This window comes from Nerophis ophidion, linkage group LG01 (assembly GCF_033978795.1).
Source record: "Nerophis ophidion isolate RoL-2023_Sa linkage group LG01, RoL_Noph_v1.0, whole genome shotgun sequence".
Lineage (NCBI taxonomy): Eukaryota > Metazoa > Chordata > Actinopteri > Syngnathiformes > Syngnathidae > Nerophis > Nerophis ophidion.
This window is the reverse complement of record NC_084611.1, coordinates 9501564-9524065: the sequence shown is the minus strand read 5'-3', so window position 1 is coordinate 9524065 and position 22502 is coordinate 9501564. Positions and strand designations below refer to the sequence as shown.

General features: G+C 43.1%; 1 protein-coding gene across 1 annotated transcript in view; it reads right to left on the bottom strand.

Moving 5' to 3' along the window:
• coq2 (coenzyme Q2 4-hydroxybenzoate polyprenyltransferase) overlaps nt 1-22247 on the bottom strand; it is a 30371-nt gene extending 8124 nt beyond the window's left edge. Inside the window, exons 1-6 of the mRNA XM_061895786.1 lie at nt 22130-22247; nt 11278-11611; nt 11034-11200; nt 9776-9897; nt 1740-1825; nt 1526-1659 (exon numbers count right to left, since the gene is read on the bottom strand). Coding sequence (XP_061751770.1) covers nt 1526-1659; nt 1740-1825; nt 9776-9897; nt 11034-11200; nt 11278-11560 — 792 coding nt within the window. The 5' untranslated portion in view covers nt 11561-11611; nt 22130-22247. The remainder of the gene's footprint in view (nt 1-1525; nt 1660-1739; nt 1826-9775; nt 9898-11033; nt 11201-11277; nt 11612-22129) is intronic.
• Between the last annotated feature and the right edge of the window lie 255 nt (nt 22248-22502).

Genomic DNA, 22502 nt, shown 5'->3' with positions numbered 1-22502 from the left:
TAAATAGAGCAAATTGGCTATTTCTGGCAATTTAAGTGTGTATCAAACTGGTAGCCCCTCGCATTAATCAGTACTCAAGAAGTAGTTCTTGGTTTCAAAAAGGTTGGTGACCCCTGCTCTAACAACTAGGCCACTGAGAAGGTTATATCTTGTTTTCATACACCATTTGACTCCCATTTGAATGCAACCGCACAGGCTATCCATGACGTAGTGTTTCCCAGGAAGCTGCTTGTGTTATGTTGCGCCCAACAAAGTGTTTATACTGCAAGTATTGTGCTTATTGGACACCAGCTGTTTAATTGTCACATCCATTTCTGTTGTAGTTTTAACAACCAAACTCTGAAGTGTTAAAATCGCAATGTAAAATGGCTAAATCTTATAGTAGCCTGTCTATGGCAAATCAAATGTAATATAGCATCAAGCTAACCCATTTAGGATGAGGGCAGCCTTACTTTACGTTTGAGAGTTTTCTACCAATCATGGAGTAGTTTCCGGGCCATAGGGCGCACCGAATTATAAGGTCTATTTTCATACAAAAGGCGCACCGAATTATAGGGTGCACCAAAGGGGTCACATTTATATATTTTTTTCTAAATATAAGACTTCCTTGTGGTCTACATAACATGTAATGGTGGTTCTTTGGTCAAAATGTTGCATAGATGATGTTCTACACATCATCTTCAAGCCGCTTTCTGACAGTCGCTTCCGGATGCCCCGTTTGGTAGGCGGCCTAATTTACGTGGCTCAGCGTATTCTCCCCGTCATCTTTTTTGTAGCGGTGTAGCGTGCAAGGACGGGAGTGGAAGAAGTGTCAATAGATGGCGCTGACTGTTTTAATGACGTTCAGACTTTACTTCAATCAATAACGGAGCAGCGTCTCCTCATCCGTGGCTCACTAGTGAAGTGAAGTGAATTATATTTATATAGCGCTTTTTCTCTAGTGACTCAAAGCGCTTTATATAGTGAAACCCAATATCTCAATTACATTTAAACCAGTGCGGGTGGCACTGGGAGCAGGTGGGTAAAGTGTCTTGCCCGAGGACACAACGGCAGTGACTAGGACGGCGGAAGCGGGAATCGAACCTGCAACCCTGAAGTTGCTAGCACGGCCACTCTACCAACCGAGCTATGCCGCCCCTAGTGCAATAACAAAACCAGAAATCGTCTGACCGGAACTCTCTAATAACTTGGGTGAATAATGTCAGCTCACTACACCGGTATGTTTTAGCGCTTTCATGGCAAGTTTAAAGACAGATATAAGTAAGAACTTTCCACTACTTTATATTAGAAATGGCAACAGCGGAGGATGAATGTCCCACAACAAGAAGATAGGGAAAAAGAAGAAGCTTATGGACTACGCTGTTGGCGCAGACTACAAAGGCGGACGTGCGCAAATATATATAGGCCAATTGTTTTAACCCAATGCGGCCCCTGAGTCAATAAGTTTGAGGACCACTGGTATTGAGTCTCCGGTGCTTAAAAAAGTACCAAATTCGGCGTGTTGCTCCACTGCAGCGGACTTCACCTGATGTGCGTAAATGGTGTCGTAGATCAACGTCCACATCACTCCGGAGACGTACAGCGGGAGACACACGGACCAATCACAGGAGCCCTTGATGGCGGACCAGCCGAGCAACGCCCCCCAGTTGAAGGTGAGACCTGCCGGGGCACCAGAACATAAAAATGACATCATAACCACGCCGAATGAGACACGAATGGCGATCTATTCTTCACCGCACCGAGCACCAGTTGTGGCCAGTAGGTGATCCTCTTCATCAGTGGGTAAGTGACCACCAGGGACAACGAGGCGGCACCCAGAGCGATGCTGTGGAAATTGGATTGAAGAAGATTAATTAACAAGTGAAAATACTTTTCAACATTTAAATATCAATCAATCAATCAATGTTTACTTATATAGCCCTAAATCACTAGTGTCTCAAAGGGCTGCACAAACCACCACGACATCCTCGGTAGGCCCACATAAGGGCAAGGAAAACTCACACCCAGTGGGACATCGGTGACAATAATGATCCAGTGGGACGTCTGTGACAATAATGATTATGAGAACCTTAGAGAGGAGGAAAGCAATGGATGTCGAGCGGGTCTAACATGATACTGTGAAAGTTCAATCCACAATGGATCCAACACAGTCGCGAGAGTCCAGTCCAAAGCGGGTCCAACTCAGCAGCGAGAGTCCCGTTCACAGCGGAGCCAGCAGGAAACCATCCCAAGCGGAGGCGGATCAGCAGCGCAGAGATGTCGAGGCGGATCAGCAGCGCAGAGATGTCCCCAGCCGATACACAGGCAAGCAGTACATGGCCACCGGATCGGACCGGACCCCCTCCACAGGGGAGAGTGGGACATAGAAGAAAAAGAAAAGAAACAGCAGATCAACTGGTCTAAAAAGGGAGTCTATTTAAAGGCTACAGTCTATTTAAAGGCTACAGTATACAAATGAGTTTTAAGGTGAGACTTAAATGCTTCTAGTAGCCTTGATGAAGGAATTGACCAACATCATTTTTGGGTGTCTGTACCTTTAATGCTAATGAGCAATAACCTTTGTGTATATCCACCTTCGACTCTTTAACCTCTTAAAACTGGATCACGTTAGTAAATTGACTTCTTTTAATTCAATTCTACATAAGAATAGGCTGTCCTTTGTCACCGATTCTGTTCATAACTTTTATGGACAGAATTTCTAGGCGCAATCAAGGCGTTGAGGGGTTCCGGTTCGGTGACCGCAGGATTAGGTCTCTGCTTTTTGCAGAGGATGTGGTCCTGATGGCTTCATCCAGCTCTCACTGGATCGGTTCGCAGCCGAGTGTGAAGCGACCGGAATGAGAATCGGCACCTCCAAGGCCGAGTCCATGGTTCTCGCTCACTTGGGGAGGAGACCCTGCCAATCAACCTATCCCCAGGTGTAGTTTTTAGTATAAGTTTGCTGGTTTCAGGAAACATAATGCCGAGCGCATATCATTATGTCAAGATAATGGCACTAGCATTTACTTCATTTAAGAATGTTTTTCAACATATTGAGCAAAAAGGTCTCTTTTTTTTTTTTCCCTACCCAAAAAAGTGCATTTGTTATTAGTGACTTAATACTTATTTTAAGGTATTTTTGGGTTCATTGAGGTCAGCTAATTTGACTTGTTTTGAAAAGTCTTGTCAAGCCAAATGTTCTTGTTCTATTGGCAGATCATTTTGCTTAGTTCAAATAAAATACCACACATTTTTGTATTTTTTTCCCCTGTTTTTGAACACGGACTTTTTGCAGTGTTTGATGAATGAATGAATGAATGAATGGTTTATTTGGAGCCATGCAAACAAAAAAAGAGAATGACATAAAATACAAAATAAATATATAAATACATTATTTTTACACCTACATTGAAAACATTACATGTGACTAATCTTTTGTAGATGTCAAGATTGGCTCAAAAGGGAGTGGGAAGAAGTAAACTTATTAGGTCCCACCCCTATACATATACTATATATATTTACAATATATAATGTGGTCCTGTTGGCTTCATCTGGCCGGGATCTTCAGCTCTCACTGGATCGGTTCGCAGCCGAGTGTGAAGCGGCCGGAATGAGAATCAGCACCTCCAAATCCGAGTCCATGGTTCTCGCCCGGAAAAGGGTGGAGTGCCATCTCCGGGTTGGGGAGGAGACCCTGCCCCAAGTGGAGGAGTTCAAGTACCTAGGAGTCTTGTTCACGAGTGGATCGTGAGATCGACAGGCGGATCGGTGCGGCGTCTTCAGTAATGCGGACGTTGTACCGATCCGTTGTGGTGAAGAAGGAGCTGAGCCGGAAGGCAAAGCTCTCAATTTACCGGTCGATCTCCGTTCCCATCCTCACCTATGGTCATGAGCTTTGGGTCATGACCGAAAGGATAAGATCACGGGTACAAGCGGCCCAAATGAGTTTCCTCCACCGTGTGGCGGGGCTCTCTCTTAGAGATAGGGTGAGAAGCTCTGCCATCCGGGAGGAACTCAAAGTAAAGCCGCTGCTCCTCCACATGGAGAGGAGCCAGATGAGGTGGTTCGGGCATCTGGTCAGGATGCCACCCAAACACCTCCCACGTCCAACCAATAATGAAGATGTAATTTGTAAGAACATGCTACGTTATTGAACATGTCACATGCGTTAACGTGTTACAATAATAAACATGTAAATTGTAAGAACATGTTACAATATTGAATGTGTCAGATGCATTAGGGGGAAGACCCAGGACACGTTGGGAAGACTATGTCTCCCGGCTGGCCTGGGAACGCCTCGGGATCCCCCGGGAAGAGCTAGACGAAGTGGCTGGGGAGAGGGAAGTCTGGGTTTCCCTGCTTAGGCTGTTGCCCCCGCGACCCGACCTCGGATAAGCGGAAGAAGATGGATGGATACATAAGAATATACTTAAGGTTTTAAGTCCTGTGTGTGCATACAAACGTTTTAAATGTGATGTCCTTCAAAGGTTATATTTGTATTTTCTTTTTTGACAAAGATTGTTGTTTATTCCTGCGATGAGGTGGCAATTTGTCCAGAATGTATAATGCCTTCCGCCCGATTGTAGCTGAGATAGGCACCTACGCCCCCCACGACTCTAAAGGGAATAAGCGGTAAAAAATGGATGGATGGATGTTGTATATTCTGGGGTAGCAGGTTAAAGTTTGCGTTGTGCATAATTTCTAGCTGTTTGCAAATGCACCAAATCACAGAGTTGCAGTATTTTGGATTCGGTAAATAAATTGTTTGTTTGTTGAGGATCCCCGCTAGCCGACGCACAAACGCCAGCCTAGTCTTCCTGGGGTCCTTTTCAAAAGTTCAAAGTAAAATAATAATTTGAGATGTCCGATAATTGCTTTTTTGCCGATATCCCATATTCCGATATTGTCCAACTCTTAATTACCGATTCCGATATCAACCGATACCCATATATACAGTCGTGGAATTAACACATTATTATGCCTAATTTTGTTGTGATGCCCCGCTGGATGCATTAAACAATTTAAGAAGGTTTTCCAAAATCAACTCAAATTATGGAAAAAAATGCCAACATGGAACTGCCATATTTATTATTGAAGTCACAAAGTGCATTATTTTTTTAACATGCCTTAAAACCGCAGCTTGGAATTTGGGACATGCTCTCCCTGAGAGCATGAGGAGGTTGAGGTGGGCATGGTTGGGGTAGCGGGGGGGGGTGTATATTGTAGCGTCCTGGAAGAGTTAGTGCTGCAAGGGGTTCTGTTGTGTTTATGTTGTGTTACGGTGCGGATGTTCTCCCGAAATGTGTTTGTCATTTTTGTTTGGTGTGGGTTCACAGTGTGGCGCATATTTGTAACAGTGTTGTTTATACAGCCACCCTCAGTGTGACCTGTATGGCTGTTGAGCAAGTATGTTTTGCATTCACTTGTGTGTGTGAAAAGCCGTAGTAGATACTATGTGATTGGGCCGGCATGCAAAGGCAGTGCCTTTAAGGTTTATTGGCGCTCTGTACTTCTCCCTACGTCGTGAATTTTACTTTTTGAAACCGATACCGATAATTTTCTATAGTACATTTTAAAGCATTTATCGGCCGATAATATTGGCAGTCCCATATTATCGGAAATCTCTAATTTTGATTGATTAAATACCCTAAAGCAGCCCTTAAGACCTTCTTTTTGTTGTTGTTGTTGTTGTTGTTGTGTAGCCAAGTCAGATTTTTTTCTAATTACAAAAACAGAAGTGGTGAGCTCAAAGGTGGTATCATGTCCATGAAAAAAGACACTTTTTAAAAGAAAGCATTTAAACTCCTCTTTTTTCCAAAGTAGGGTACATAATTGAGGAAGATAATGGATCTGTCTCATGTTTGGCGCTCATAAACAGGCTCTACTGACTAGAGATGTCCGATAATATCAGACCGCCGATATTATCGGCCGATAACTGGTAAATGGGTTATATTTGTGTAGCGCTTTTCTACCTTTTTAAGGAACTCAAAGCGCTTTGACACTATTTCCACATTCACCCATTCACACTGATGGCGGGATGGGTAAAGGGTAGATCTTAGGGCTGGACAATTATGGCAAAACTAATGATAAATGTTTTGTTTGATATTGTAATCACGATCAACAACACGATTGTGCATTCATTTGAAAACATGAGTATTTATTGTACCACCAATATGTAAGAAATAAACCACAACAAGTTAAATAACAAGTCATAATAATATATTTGAAATGAATAGCAATATAAAAACAATTATTCAGTTTTTCCGTTGTAATTCTTTTTATTTTTTAAATGCCTTTTATACTTGTTTTACCACCACAGAGTGGGATTGTTGTGTCGAATAAACAATAGTGTACAATGGATACAAATATCCACTGTAATGACACCAAGTACAAGAGCTGTATCACTGATTACATCGATATTTTGTAGTATTGCAAAAATAGATGCTTTAAAATGTAAAATCGTAAATTATCGGTATCGGTTTCAAAAAGTACAATTTATGACTTTTTTAAAACGCCGCTGTACGGAGTGGTACACGGACGTAGGGAGAAGTACAGAGCGCCGATAAACCTTAAAGGCACAGCCCAATCACATAATATCTACGGCTTTTCACACACACAAGTGAACGCAAGGCATACTTGGTCAACAGCCATACAGGTCACACTGTGGGTGGCCGTATAAACAACTTTAACACAGTTACAAATATGCGCCACACTGTGAACACACACCAAACAAGAATGACAAACATTTTGGGAGAACATCCGCACCGTAACACAACATAAACACAACAGAACAAATACCCGGAAACCCCTTGCAGCACTAACTCCTCCGGGACGCTACAATAAACACCCCTCGCTACTGACCCCCCCCAACTCAATCTCCTCATGCTCTTTCAGGGAGAGCATGTCCCAAAATCCAAGCGCCTGTTTTGAGGCATGTTAAAAAAAATAATGCACTTTGTGACTTCAATAATAAATATGTCAAAGCCATGTTGGCATTTTTTTCCATAACTTGAGTTGATTTTATTTAGGAAAACCTTGTTACATTGTTTAATGGATCCAGCGGGGCATCAAAACAAAATTAGGCATAATAATGTGTTAATTCCACGACTGTATATATCAAAAATCCCCCAAACCCAAGATCTTGTTCACAAAATTGACAAGATCCTGGGTTTGAGGGAACCTGCTGTCGTGACGAATCGGTTGTTGCTGGACACACGACGGACTCTTGGGAGAAGAAGGAGTGCCGCGTTCTTCGCGACCCTTTCAGTCGAGGACGTGAAGATATCCACCGATTTGGAATTATGACAACAGGACATCTGCTGATTGGAATAAGCGTTGCTCAGGTTTGTCGACAAATTGGAAGTTGCTGGCGGTCTTCAAAGTACCCCAAAGCTGCCACAAATGATTGGAGGATGCAGGAAGAACAGTGAATCACATCGGACTGTCTACCCCGGAGTTTTTGAGGACCAGTCATAGACAATTTAGAGTGAAAAGCAAATTTAATTTTCACCCGCATAAAAAACATTCTAACGTGGATTGTTTCCCTGGCGTTGAGACTCTCCCGAAGGACAGTGCAGCGAAGACACAACAAACTCCCTTCTTGTCTCTCATGGGACACACACCTGTTGTTGTTGACTTTGGACTAGCGACTGCACGATACATCAGGGCCGCGGAACAGAGACACACTACGGGCTTACACACACACATCCACATAAATATACGCCACACATACACACCCCACCCCCCCAACCCAATGCCCTCGACGCAAATCCTATAGGGGCCTACCATCATGACCCCACACTCCCTTCCCTCTGTTTGTAGATATCTCGAGATGTATGTTGTAATACCGTATTTCCTTGAATAGCCACCGGGCATGTAATATGCGCCTGCCTTGAATTACTGCCGGGTCAAACTCGCTCCCCAAATTAAGAATCGCATGCTTACTTTTACCGCTGGGTCAAATTTGTGACGTCACGAGTGACGCTTCCCCTGACGGAGAAGGTTTTTTTTGCTTTTGCTATGTGTAAACCAGGGTCTTGTTCAATAGCCATACATATCACACTAATGGTTGTGATATAAAACAACTTTAACACTTAATAATATGCGCCACACTCTGTGAACCCACACCAAACACATTTCTGGAGAACATTGGCTCTGTAACACATTGTAAACGCAACACAACACCTACCCAGAATGCAAAGCATCCACGACTCCTGGCTACACCATACACTAGCACCAAACCCCCCACCCCACCCTCTCTGTGCGTTGGTTGAGGTGGGCTGGGTTGGGGGCGCGTGTATAATATAGCCAAGAGTCACGGATGCATGGCATTATGGGTAATCCCTATGCTGCGTTTATAATGTGCCACAGAGCCGATGCTCTCCAGAAATGTGGCGCACACCAGCAAGAGTGTTAAAGCTGCCTACATCACAAACATCAGTGTAAAATTTATGGCTTTTGACCAAGTATGCATTGCAATCTCGTAATAGAAGGAGCGAAATGCATGCATCCGGCCGGCACGCAGACAGCATGGTGTAAAAGTGGGCGCGATGACATGTTGTAGAGCGGTGGTCCCCAACCACCGGGCCGCAGACGCAGAATAATATTTTATTTTTATTTTTTTTGGGCTTCACGGTGGCAGAGGGGTTAGTGCGTCTGCCTCACAATACGAAGGTCCTGCAGTCCTGGGTTCAAATCCGGGCTCGGGCTCTTTCCGTGTGGAGTTAGCATGTTCTCCCCGTGAATGCGTGGGTTCCCTCCGGGTACTCCGGTTTCCTCCCACCTCCAAAGACATGCACCTGGGGATAGGTTGATTGGCAACACTAAATTGGCCCTAGTGTGTGAATGTGAGTGTGAATGTTGTCTGTCTATCTGTGTTGGCCCTGCAATGAGGTGGCGACTTGTCCAGGGTGTACCCCGCCTTCCGCCTGATTGTAGCTGAGATAGGCGCCAGCGCCCCCGTGACCCCAAAAGGGAATAAGCGGTAGAAAATGGATGGATATTTTTTTTTTTTATCACACTCAATTTTTTACTGCATGCCACTGGTAAGCGCAGGGGTGAGAAGAGGTTTTAAAATTATTAGCGCCTGCTTACTTTTACCGCATGCTTTGAATAAGCGCAGGAGTGAGAAGAGGTTTTCAATTAATTAGCGCCCCGGCAGCTATTCAAGGAAATACGGTATGTATATGTGCTTTGCTATGGAGGTTTTTTTCCCACTCCAGACTGGGCCCCCGTAGGAGCCCAGTATAGATTGTGGCGGAGTTGGGAGAGTGGACGTGCCAGCAGTCTGAGGGTTACTGGTTCAATCCCCACCTTCTACCATCCTAGTCACGTCCGTTGTGTCCTTGGGCAAGACACTTCACCCTTGCTCCTGATGGGTCCTGGTTAGCGCCTTGCTTGGCAGCTCCCGCCATCAGTTTGTGAATGTGTGTGTGAATGGGTGGGTGTGGAAATAATGTCAAAGCGCTTTGGGCTCCTTAAAAAGGGGTAGAAAAGCGCTATACAAATACAACTATTTTACTATTTATTTTTTTACTCATCCTTCCCCAGCGTTTTCCCTTTTTCCCCATCTTTTACGGGGCGCCTTGTGGCGAGCCATCAGCGTTCCTGTTCTGTAACCCTGTACACTGTTTGTTTTTGTCTAATCTTGAACGGGTTTGTGCTGAAAACAAAGTTTCGTTGTACTTCTGCAATGAAAATAACGACCTATCTAACTATTATTATTGGAACATCATTGAAAGTCGCTCAGTATTTCCACTTTCCCTTTGTGTTTGCTCCAGGTTGTATTGTGAGGTACCTGTAATAGTTGAGGCACAGGAGAACGCCGAGAGCGAGAGACAGCTGCCCTCCCAGGAACACCAGAGCCTGCAGACGACTAACCTCCCCCGCCGCGATGGGCCGAGCGGCCGTGCGGGCGACCTGCGCCACAAACATCATCATCATCCCCAAGAAACAATACCTCCAAGCACACTATCTAAGCCAGGGGTGCCCACACTTTTTCTGCAGGTGAGCTACTTTTCAATTGACCAACTCGAGGGGATCTACCTCTTTTATATATATCATTTATATTTATTTATTTATGAAAGAGACATTTTTGTAAACAAGTTAAATGTGTTTAATGATAATACAAGCATGTGTCACACATATAGATGTCTTTCTTTCACAAAGACAAGAATATAAGTTGGTGTATTACCTGATTCTGATGACTTGCATTAATTGGAATCAGACAGTAATGATGATAACGCCCACATTTTCAAATGGAGGAGAAAAAAAGTGGTCCTTTCTGTACAATACCACATGAAAGTGGTTGGTTTTTTGCATCTAATTCATCCAGCTTCCATACACTTTACAAGAAAAACATTGGCGGCAAATTCCGTAGCTTGCTTGATTAACATTCACGGCACCCGAGGGTCTTGTGAGATGACGCTGGCTGGCACCAGTTCATTATTATGAAAAAATGACAGAGAGGAAGGCGAGAAACACTTTTTATTTCAACAGACTTTCGCGCCGTCCCTTCCGTCAAAACTCTAAAGGCCGACTGCACATTTCCTATCTTCACAATAAAAGCCCTGCTTCATGCTGCCTGCGCTAACAAAATAAGAGTCTCGGAAAGCTGGCGATGTGCACGCCAGCTTTCTGAGGGATCGCTTCTGCACGCCAGTTTTCCGAGACTCTGTATTTAGTTAGCGCAGGCAGCATGAAGCAGGGCTTTTATTGTGAAGATAGGAAATGTGCAGTCGGCCTTTAGAGTTTTGACGGAAGGTACGGCGCGAGAGTCTGTTGAAATAAAAAGTGTTTCTCGCCTTCCTCTCGGTCATATTTTCATAATAATGATCTTGCAGCAGCCAGCGTCATCTCACAAGACCCTCCGGTACCGTGAATGTCATTTAAGTGACGTCTTGGTGAAGATTGATGATCACTCATTTTTAGGTCTATTTTTTTTTAAAAGCCTGGCTGGAGATCGACTGACACACCCCCCGCGGTCGACAGGTAGCTCGCGATCGACGTAATGGGCACCCCTGATCTAAGCGCTGACATTTGATTTAGATAAGTACCTTCTGGTCAAAGTCTTTGTCCCACATGTCGTTGATTGTGCAGCCCGCTCCTCGCATTAGCAGGGCCCCCGTCCCGAAGAGGGCCAGCATTCCCAAGTCCGGGAGGTGTCCCGGCTCGGCAGCCAGGGCGATGCTCCACGTGCATGGGAGGTACAACAGCCACGTTCCTACAACACATATTTATCGCTATTTATATTTTGGAGCAAAATCAGCCTGTGGTTGAATGTTAAGCGACGACACACACCTATCGGTTTGTCCAGCCTCATCAAGCGGAGGTACGGCCGGAGAGGCGCCGGAGCTGCGTTCACAATCGCAGCAGCCGACACGCTGAAGGATCTCCTGCCATGATGCTGCGATACACCAACAGGGGAGCAAATGGATCTCAGGCCGGGGTCAACCCTCGAGGTGAGGAACCCTCTGGGTAGCCATTCTTCCTTGCAGGAGACGGTGCTGGAGAGGCAGGCGGGGTGCCGGTACCGTCTGAGGGTGTTCAGGGTGGCCTGGCAGGTCAGTTTGGTTGGTAGCATGATGTCGCTCAGGGGTCATTCTCAGGCTGGGCCACGCCATGCAATGTCAGCCTTGAAAAACACACACACAATTACTGTTTATGGAGGATGTGCAAGAGCAGCACGGCAAAAACTGAAACTTACCTGAGATTAAAGGCCTACTGAAATGAGATTTTCTTATTTAAACAGGGATAGCAGGTCCATTCTATGTGTCATACTTGATCATTTCGCGATATTGCCATATTTTTGCTGAAAGGATTTAGTAGAGAACATCGACGATAAAGTTCGCAACTTTTGGTCGCTAATAAAAAAGCCTGGCCTTTAGCGGAAGTAGCAGACGATGACGTCACCGGTGTGAGGGCTCCTCACATTAATTATAATGGGAGCCTCCAGCAGTGGGAGCTATTCGGACCGAGAAAAAGACAATTTCCCCATTAATTTGAGTGAGGATGAAAGAGTCGTGGCTGAGGATATTGATAGTTAAAGACTAGAAAAAAGAAATAAAGTTAAAAAAAGAAAGGCGATTGCATTGGGAGCAATTCAGATGTCTTTAGATAGATAGTACTTTATTGATTTCTTCAGGAGAGTTCCTTCAGGAAAATTTAAATTCCAGCAGCAGTGTACAGAGTTGAGATCAATTTAAATAAAATTAAAAAAGTAAATAATGGGGGTTTAAATGGAAACAAAATGGAGAAATATTACAATAAGAATAAAAAAATAAAAAGCATCCATCCATCCATTTTCTACCGCTTATTCCCTTTTGGGGTCGCGGGGGGCGCTGGCGCCTATCTCAGCTACAATCGGGCGGAAGGCGGGGTACACCCTGGACAAGTCGCCACCTCATCGCAGGGCCAACACATACAGACAGACAACATTCACACTCACATTCACACACTAGGGACCATTTAGTGTTGCCAATCAACCTATCCCCAGGTGCATGTCTTTGGAAGTGGGAGGAAGCCGGAGTACCCGGAGGGAACCCACGCATTCACGGGGAGAACATGCAAACTCCACACAGAAAGATCCCGAGCCTGGATTTGAACCCAGGACTGCAGGACCTTCGTATTGTGAGGCAGACGTACTAACCCCTCTGCCACCGTGAAGCCCTAAAAAAGCAACAATAGGAATAAAAATATAACAGTAAAATAAGAATATAACAAGACAAAGTAGGCAGTAGTGACAGTTTAGACACATTTACTAGGATAATTCTGGGAAATCCCTTATCTTTCTATTGTGTTGTTAGTGTTTTTAGTGAGTTGAATAGTACCTGATAGTCGGAGGGGTGTGTCTGAGGGAAGTCACGGCAGCTGCATGGACGGCGCAAGCTCTGCAGATCTCCGGTAAGAGGCGACTTTTTACCACAATTTTATCACCGAAACCTGCCGGTTGACAAGTGGTCGGGATCCATGTTCGCTTGAAGGCTCTGATCCATAGTAAAGCTTCACCTCCGGGAATTTTAAACAAGGAATCACCGTGTGTTTGTGTGGCCAAAGGCTAAAGCTTCCCAACTCCATCTTTCTACTTTGACTTCTCCATTATTAATTGAACAAATTGCAAAAGATTCAGCAACACGGATGTCCAGAATACTCTGTAATTGCCCGTCATCATTCCGCGACGTTTTTAACAAACTCCGCTGGAAATTTAAAATTGTAATTTAATAAACTAAAAAGGTTGTATCGGCATGTGTTGCAATGTTAATATTTCATCATTGATATATAAACTATCAGACTGCGTGGTCGGTAGTAGTGGCTTTCAGTAGGCCTTTAAATATCTCAAATAAGGCTGATATTTTCAGTCTGATAAGATAATTCTTCTCACTAAGCAGATTCTATGTTTGTGTTTTACTTGCTTTAAGGGTTTTGGTCCTAAATCAGACCTGGGCAAATTTGAGCTTTTCGATCTGGCCCGTCGGACATTCCCAAATATTTTTTTTAAGATCTTTAAGATGGAAAGTGTAGCTGCCATTATGATTTGCTGTCATGTTTTCTAATGACCGGAAGTCTTCAACTATACCAAGTATTTTAATGGTTGGAAAATCTGCATTTATGGATATTATACCAGTTATTATGGTCATCTAATTAGTTACCATGGTAATCTAATTAGTTACTATGGTCATCTAATTAGTTGCTATGGTAATCAACGTCACAGCAGCTCAGACGAGGCACCAAGCAGCGTGGGTGGGAAGTGTTTCCAAAGAGGCGGAAGGAGATTTTCACAACAAAAAGTTCTAAAGCTTAGTGACATATAGAATAGAATAGAATAGAAAGTACTTTATTGATCCCTGTGGGAGATTCAGCAAATATCATATATACCAGATTGTAGGTGGGTTTATTTTGTACCCTTCGCATTCATATTTCACCAATATTCAGAATAAATCCCAATATATAGAGTAACTAAATTACTCTGATTGACGTATTATAACTGATTCTTTTGATTGTTTCCTTAATTAAAAGCGGGCTATAGAGCGTTTTCCGTTCGGGCTCCAGTACCTTGGAATGCCCTCCCGGTAACAGTTCGAGATGCTACCTCAGTAGAAGCATTTAAGTCTCACCTTAAAACTCATCTGTATACTCTTGCCTTTAAATAGACCTCCTTTTTAGACTAGTTGATCTGCCGCTTCTTTTCTCTTTTTCCTATGTCCCCCCCGATGACCATGGATGAAGTACTGGTTGTCCAGAGTCGAGACCCAGGATGGACCGCTCGCCTGTGTATCGGTTGGGGACATCTCTACGCTGCTGATCCGACTCCGCTTGGGATGGTTTCCTGTGGACGGGACTCTCGCTCCTGTCTTGGATCCGCTTTGAACTGAACTCTCGCGGCTGTGTTGGAGCCACTATGGATTGAACTTTCACAGTATCATGTTAGACCCGCTCGACATCCATTGCTTTCGGTCCCCTAGAGGCGGGGGGTTGCCCACATTTGAGGTCCTCTCCAAGGTTTCTCATAGTCATCATTGTCACTGGCGTCCCACTGGATGTGAATTCTCCCTGCCCACTGGGTGTGAGTTTTCCTTGACCTTTTGTGAGTTCTTCCGAGAATGTCGTAGTCGTAATGGTTTGTACAGTCCTTTGAGAAATTTGTGATTTAGGGCTATATAAATAAACATTGATTGATTGATTGAAAAACAAGTATATAACGACCCAGTCTTTTGAACGGCTCTTTGGAATGAACAGCCCTTCAAGATCCGGCTCCCTAAACGAGCCGTAAATCCCATCTCTGGGATTATAGCCTATATTACAGAATAAACCCCAACAAATAGAGTAAGTAAATTACTCTGATTGACATATTATAACTGATTCTTTTGATTGTTTCCTTAATTAAAAGCGGGCTATAGAGCGTTTTCCGTTCGGGCTCCAGTACTCTGGAATGCCCTCCCGGTAACAGTTCGAGATGCTACCTCAGTAGAAGCATTTAAGTCTCACCTTAAAACTCATTTGTATACCCTAGCCTTTAAATAGACCTCCTTTTTAGACCAGTTGATCTGCCGCTTCTTTTCTCTTTTTCCTATGTCCCCCCCCGATGACCATGGATGAAGTACTGGTTGTCCAGAGTCGAGACCCAGGATGGACCGCTCGCCTGTGTATCGGTTGGGGACATCTCTACGCTGCTGATCCGACTCCGCTTGGGATGGTTTCCTGTGGACGGGACTCTCGCTCCTGTCTTGGATCCGCTTTGAACTGAACTCTCGCGGCTGTGTTGGAGCCACTATGGATTGAACTTTCACAGTATCATGTTAGACCCGCTCGACATCCATTGCTTTCGGTCCCCTAGAGGCGGGGGGTTGCCCACATTTGAGGTCCTCTCCAAGGTTTCTCATAGTCATCATTGTCACTGGCATCCCACTGGGTGTGAATTCTCCCTGCCCACTGGGTGTGAGTTTTCCTTGCCCTTATGTGGGTTCTTCCGAGAATGTCGTAGTCGTAATGGTTTGTACAGTCCTTTGAGAAATTTGTGATTTAGGGCTATATAAATAAACATTGATTGATTGATTGAAAAACAAGTATATAACGACCCAGTCTTTTGAACGGCTCTTTGGAATGAACAGCCCTTCAAGATCCGGCTCCCTAAACGAGCCGTAAATCCCATCTCTGGGATTATAGCCTATACTACAGAATAAACCCCAACAAATAGAGTAAGTAAATTACTCTGATTGACATATTATAACTGATTATTTTGATTGTTTCCTTAATTAAAAGCGGGCTATAGAGCGTTTTCCGTTCGGGCTCCAGTACTCTGGAATGCCCTCCCGGTAACAGTTCGAGATGCTACCTCAGTAGAAGCATTTAAGTCTCACCTTAAAACTCATTTGTATACCCTAGCCTTTAAATAGACCTCCTTTTTAGACCAGTTGATCTGCCGCTTCTTTTCTCTTTTTCCTATGTCCCCCCCGATGACCATGGATGAAGTACTGGTTGTCCAGAGTCGAGACCCAGGATGGACCGCTCGCCTGTGTATCGCTTGGGGACATCTCTACGCTGCTGATCCGACTCCGCTTGGGATGGTTTCCTGTGGACGGGACTCTCGCTGCTGTCTTGGATCCGCTTTGAACTGAACTCTCGCGGCGGTGTTGGAGCCACTATGGATTGAACTTTCACAGTATCATGTTAGACCCGCTCGACATCCATTGCTTTCGGTCCCCTAGAGGGGGAATTTTCCCTGCCCACTGAGTGAGAGTTTTCCTTGCCCTTATGTGGGTTCTTCCGAGAATGTCGTAGTCGTAATGGTTTGTACAGTCCTTTGAGACATTTGTGATTTAGGGCTATATAAAAAACATTGATTGATTGATTGCCAATCCAGAGGTACCGCCCCCGCAGCATCGCGTGGACATCGGGGGCGGTACCTCTGGATTGGCAGACCGGGGTGGTGGTCCCTCTCTTTAAGAAGGGGGACCGGAGGGTGTGTTCCAACTATCGTGGGATCACACTCCTCAGCCATCCCAGTAAGGTTTATTCAGGTGTACTGGAAAGGAGGCTTCGCCGGATAGTCAAACCTCGGATTCAGGAGGAACAGTGTGGTTTTCGTCCTGGTCGTGGAACTGTGGACCAGCTCTATACTCTCGGCAGGGTTCTTGAGGGTGCATGGGAGTTTGCCCAACCAGTCTACATGTGCTTTGTGGACTTGGAGAAGGCATTCGACCATGTCCCTCGGGAAGTCCTGTGGGGAGTGCTCAGAGAGTATGGGGTATTGGACTGTCTTATTGTGGCGGTCCACTCCCTGTACGATCAGTGTCAGAGCTTGGTCCGCATTGCTGGCAGTAAGTCGGACACATTTCCAGTGAGGGTTGGACTCCGCCAAGGCTGTCCTTTGTCACCGATTCTGTTCATAACTTTTATGGACAGAATTTCTAGGCGCAGTCAAGGCGTCGAGGGGTTCCGGTTTGGTGACCGCAGGATTAGGTCTCTGCTTTTTGCAGATGATGTAGTCCTGATGGCTTCATCTTGCCGGGATCTTCAGCTCTCACTGGATCGGTTCGCAGCCGAGTGTGAAGCGACCGGAATGAGAATCAACACCTCCAAGTCCGAGTCCATGGTTCTCGCCCGGAAAAGGGTGGAGTGTCATCTCCGGGTTGGGGAGGAGACCCTGCCCCAAGTGGAGGAGTTCAAGTACCTAGGAGTCTTGTTCACGAGTGGGGGAAGAGTGGATCGTGAGATCGACAGGCGGATCGGTGCGGCGTCTTCAGTAATGCGGACGTTGTATCGATCCGTTGTGGTGAAGAAGGAGCTGAGCCGGAAGGCAAAGCTCTCAATTTACCGGTCGATCTACATTCACATCCTCACCTATGGTCATGAGCTTTGGGTCATGACCGAAAGGATAAGATCACGAGTACAAGCGGACGAAATGAGTTTCCTCCGCCGGGTGGCGGGGCTCTCCCTTAGAGATAGGGTGAGAAGCTCTGCCATCCGGGAGGAACTCAAAGTAAAGCCGCTGCTCCTCCACATCGAGAGGAGCCAGATGAGGTGGTTCGGGCATCTGGTCAGGATGCCACCCGAACGCCTCCCTAAGGACGTGTTTAGGGCACGTCCAACCGGTAGGAGGCCACGGGGAAGACCCAGGACACTTTGGGAAGACTATGTCTCCCGGCTGGCCTGGGAACGCCTCGGGATCCCCCGGGAAGAGCTAGACGAAGTGGCTGGAGAGAGGGAAGTCTGGGCTTCCCTGCTTAGGCTGCTCCCCCCGCGACCCGACCTCGGATAAGCGGAAGATGATGGATGGATGGATGGATGGATGGATGGATTGATTGAAAAACAAGTATATAAAAACCCAGTCTTTTGAACGGCTCTTTGGAATGAACAGCCCTTCAAGATCCGGCTCCCTAAACGAGCCATAAATCCCATCTCTGGTATTATAGTTTGTATTACAGAATAAACCCCAACAAATAAGAGTAACTAAATTACTCTGATTGACATATTATAACTGATTCTTTTGATTGTTTCCTTAATTAAAAGCAGTTAAAGTCCTACTGAAACCCACTACTACCCACCACGCAGTCTGATAGTTTATATATCAATGATGAAATATTAACATTGCAACACATGCCAATACGGCCTTTTTAGTTTACTGAATTCGAATTTTAAATTTCCTGCGAAGTGTCCTGTTGAAAACGTCGGGGAATGATGACGTTTATGTAGACGCGTGCTTGTGACGTTATTGGTTGGAGCGGAGATTTTACCCCAGCACCACTCACGACTAAAAGTCGTCTGCTTTAATCGCATATTTACACAGTATTTTGGACTTCTGTGTTGCTGAATCTTTTGCAATTTGTTCAATTAATAATGGAGACTATAAAGAAGAACAGTTGGTGGATATCGGTGGATTGCAGCTGCCTTTAGCAACCAAAACACACCCGGTGTTTCTTTATTTGTTGTGAAGCTTTAATATGGAACAGAGCGGTCAAGCAAACATGTTTCTCGACCACATGTCAACCGGCGGGTTTCGGTGAGAAAATTGTGGTAATAAGTCGGCTCTTAACGGAGACATGAGCGGAGCTTGCGTCCTCCTGCGGCTGTCAAAGAGGCAGCTGCGACTTCTTTGGCTCCTCTATGGCTTCCATCAGAGACACTGGCGGTCACCACACGCCTCCGACTTTCAGGTATGACTTTATAATCTCACTAAAACACTAGTAACACAATAAGCAGATAAGGGATTTTCCAGAATTATCCTAGTAAATGTGTCTAATAACATCTGAATCGCTCGTCTTTTATTTTTTTATTTTCTAGTGCTTCACTCTACTTTCCTAATCCACGAATCTTTCATCCTCGCTCAAATTAATGGGGATACCGTCGCTTTCTAGGTCCGAATCGCTCTTGCTGCTGGTGGCTATGATTGTAAACAATGTGAGGATGTGAGGAGCCCTACAACCCGTGACGTCACGCGCACATCGTCTGCTACTTCCGGTAAAGGCAAGGCTTTTTTATTAGCGACCAAAAGTTGCGGACTTTATCGTGGATGTTCTCTACTAAAATCCTTTCTGCAAAAATATGGAAATATCGCAAAATGATCAAGTAAATCACATAGAATGGACCTGCTATCCCCGTTTAAATAAGAAAATCTAATTTCAGTAGGCGTTTAAAAACAATTATATTACGAGACAGTCTTTTGAACGGCTCTTTGGAATAAACAGCCCTAAAAGAGCCGGAAATCCCATCTTTGGTATTATAGCCAATATTTCAGAATAAACCCCAACAAATAGAGCAATGTTTTTGTAAACTAAATTACGCTGATTTACATCTTATAAAATAATTATATAACGACCCATTCTTTTGAACGTCTCTTTGGAATAAACAGCCCTTCAAGATCCGGCTCCCTAAAAGAGCCGTGAATCCCATCTCTGGTATAATAGCCAATATTTTAGAATAAACCCCAACAAATAGAGTAACTAAATTACTCTGATTGACATATTATAACTGATTCTTTTGATTGTTTCCTTAATTAAAAGCAGTTAAAAACAATTGTATAACGACCCAGTCTTTTGAACGGCTCTTTGTAATGAACAGCCCTTCAAGTTCCGGCTCACTAAAAGAGCCGTGAATCCCATCTCTGGTATTATAGCCAATATTTCAGAATAAACCCCAACAAATAGAGTAATGTTTTTTTTAAACTAAATTACAGTAATTTACATTTTATAACAGATTCTTATGATTGTTTCCTTAATTAAAAACAGTTAAAAACAATTATATAACGAGCCAGTCTATTGAACGGCTCTTTGGAATAAAACAGCCCTTCAAGATCCGGCTCCCTAAAAGAGCCGTGAATCCCATCTTTGGTATTATAGCTAATATTTCAGAATAAACCCCAACAAATAGAGTAATGTTTTTGTAAACTAAATTACACTGATTTACATTTTATAACTGATTCTTATGATTGTTTCCTTAATTAAAAACCGGTAAAATCAATTATATAACGAGCCAGTCTTTTGAACGGCTCTTTGGAATAAATAGCCCTTCAAGATCCAGCTCCATAAAAGAGCCGTGAATCCCATCTTTGGTATTATATCCAATATTTCAGAATAAACCCCAACAAATAGAGTAATGTTTTTGTAAACTAAATTATGCTGATCTTATAACTGATTCTTATGATTGTTTCCTTAATTAAAAACAGTTAAAAACAATTATATAACGAGCCAGTTTTTTGAACGGCTCAATTGGAATAAACAGCCCTTCAAGATCCGGCTCCCTAAAAGAGCCGTGAATCCCATCTCTGGTATTATAGCCAATATTTCAGAATAAACCCCAACAAATAGAGTAATGTTTGTGTAAACTAAATTACACTAATTTACATTTTATAACTGATTCTTATGATTGTTTCCTTAATTAACAACAGTTAAAAATAATTATATAACGACCCAGTCTTTTGAACGGCTCTTTGGAATAAAATAGCCCTTCAAGATCCGGCTCCCTAAAAGAGCCGTGAAACCCATCTCTGGTATTATAGCCAATATTTCAGAATAAACCCCAACAAATAGAGTAATGTTTTTTTTAAACTAAATTACAGTAATTTACATTTTATAACAGATTCTTATGATTGTTTCCTTAATTAAAAACAGTTAAAAACAATTATATAACGAGCCAGTCTATTGAACGGCTCTTTGGAATAAAACAGCCCTTCAAGATCCGGCTCCCTAAAAGAGCCGTGAATCCCATCTTTGGTATTATAGCCAATATTTCAGAATAAACCCCAACAAATAGAGTAATGTTTTTGTAAACTAAATTACACTAATTTACATTTTATAACTGATTCTTATGATTGTTTCCTTAATTAACAACAGTTAAAAATAATTATATAACGACCCAGTCTTTTGAACGGCTCTTTGGAATAAAATAGCCCTTCAAGATCCGGCTCCCTAAAAGAGCCGTGAAACCCATCTCTGGTATTATAGCCAATATTTCAGAATAAACCCCAACAAATAGAGTAATGTTTGTATAAACTAAATTACACTAATTTACATTTTATAACTGATTCTTATGATTGTTTCCTTAATTAAAAACAGTTAAAAACAATATATAACGAGCCAGTCTTTTGAACGGCTCTTTGGAATAAACAGCCCTTCAAGATCCGGCTCCCTAAAAGAGCCGTGAATCCCATCTTTGGTATTATAGCTAATATTTCAGAATAAACCCCAACAAATAGAGTAATGTTTTTGTAAACTAAATTACGCTGATCTTATAACTGATTCTTATGATTGTTTCCTTAATTAAAAACAGCTAAAAATATATAATGAGCCAATCTTTTGAACGGCTCTTTGGAATAAACAGCCCTTCAAGATCCGGCTCCCTAAAAGAGCCGTGAATCCCATCTCTGGTATTATAGCCAATATTTCAGAATAAACCCCAACAGAGTAATGTTTTTGTAAACTAAATTACACTGATTTACATTTTATAAATGATTCTTATGATTGTTTCCTTAATTAAAAACAGTTTAAAATAATTATATAACGAGCCAGTCTTTTGAACGGCTCTTTGGAATAAATAGCCCTTCAAGATCCAGCTCCATAAAACAGCCATGAATCCCATCTTTGGTATTATAGCTAATATTTCAGAATAAACCCCAACAAATAGAGTAATGTTTTTGTAAAAACTAAATTACACTGATTTACATCTTCTAGCTGATTCGTATGATTGTTTCCTTAATTAACAACAGTTAAAAATAATTGTATAACGACCCAGTCTTTTGAACGGCTCTTTGTAATAAACAGCCCTTCAAGATCCGGCTCCCTAAAAGAGCCGTGAATCCCATCTCCCATAGGCAATATTTCAGAATAAACCCCAACAAATAGAGTAATATTTGTGTAAACTAAATTACACTGATTGGCATCTTATAACTGATTCGTATTATTGTTTCCTTAATTAAAAAAAGTTAAAAATAATTATATAACGAGCCAGTCTTTTGAACGACTCTTTTATCCGTTCCCTAAAAGAGCCGTAAATCCTATCTCTGGTATAATAAGACACAAAGTACAGTACTTGTGTCGGCCCATCTTTGACGTGACGATGATACAAAGTCACAATGAATTAAAAAAGCTAAATAAAAAGTCAAAAGCAGTCCAAAAAATGATTAAATAAGCATTGAGTGAATAAAGAGCTCATAAATTACCATTGCTGTGTGTTATTGCCCGCTTCCTGGTTAAGGCCGTGCGTCGCCAAATAGTTCCGGAGGAAACAACGGTTGCACTCGGAACCAATGATTAGTCGTCTGCGATGCGAATGTAAAAAAAAATCTGTTTAGATATTAGAAAATATATCAAAAAAACAATCAAAAATAGCGTGATTAATTGTTTTATTGAAATGTCTAAATTTCTTTGTAGCATATTAAAGGCTATGTTTTTGAAGGTATAACCGTTTGGAATAGCCCGGAAATAATTCTGTAAGCAAAATCTTATAAATAACCGTTTAAAAAAACAACAACAAAAAACGTTAAATTGGTGTAATGTGGAAAAATATTCTGTCTGGAATGTCCCGAGCGCAGC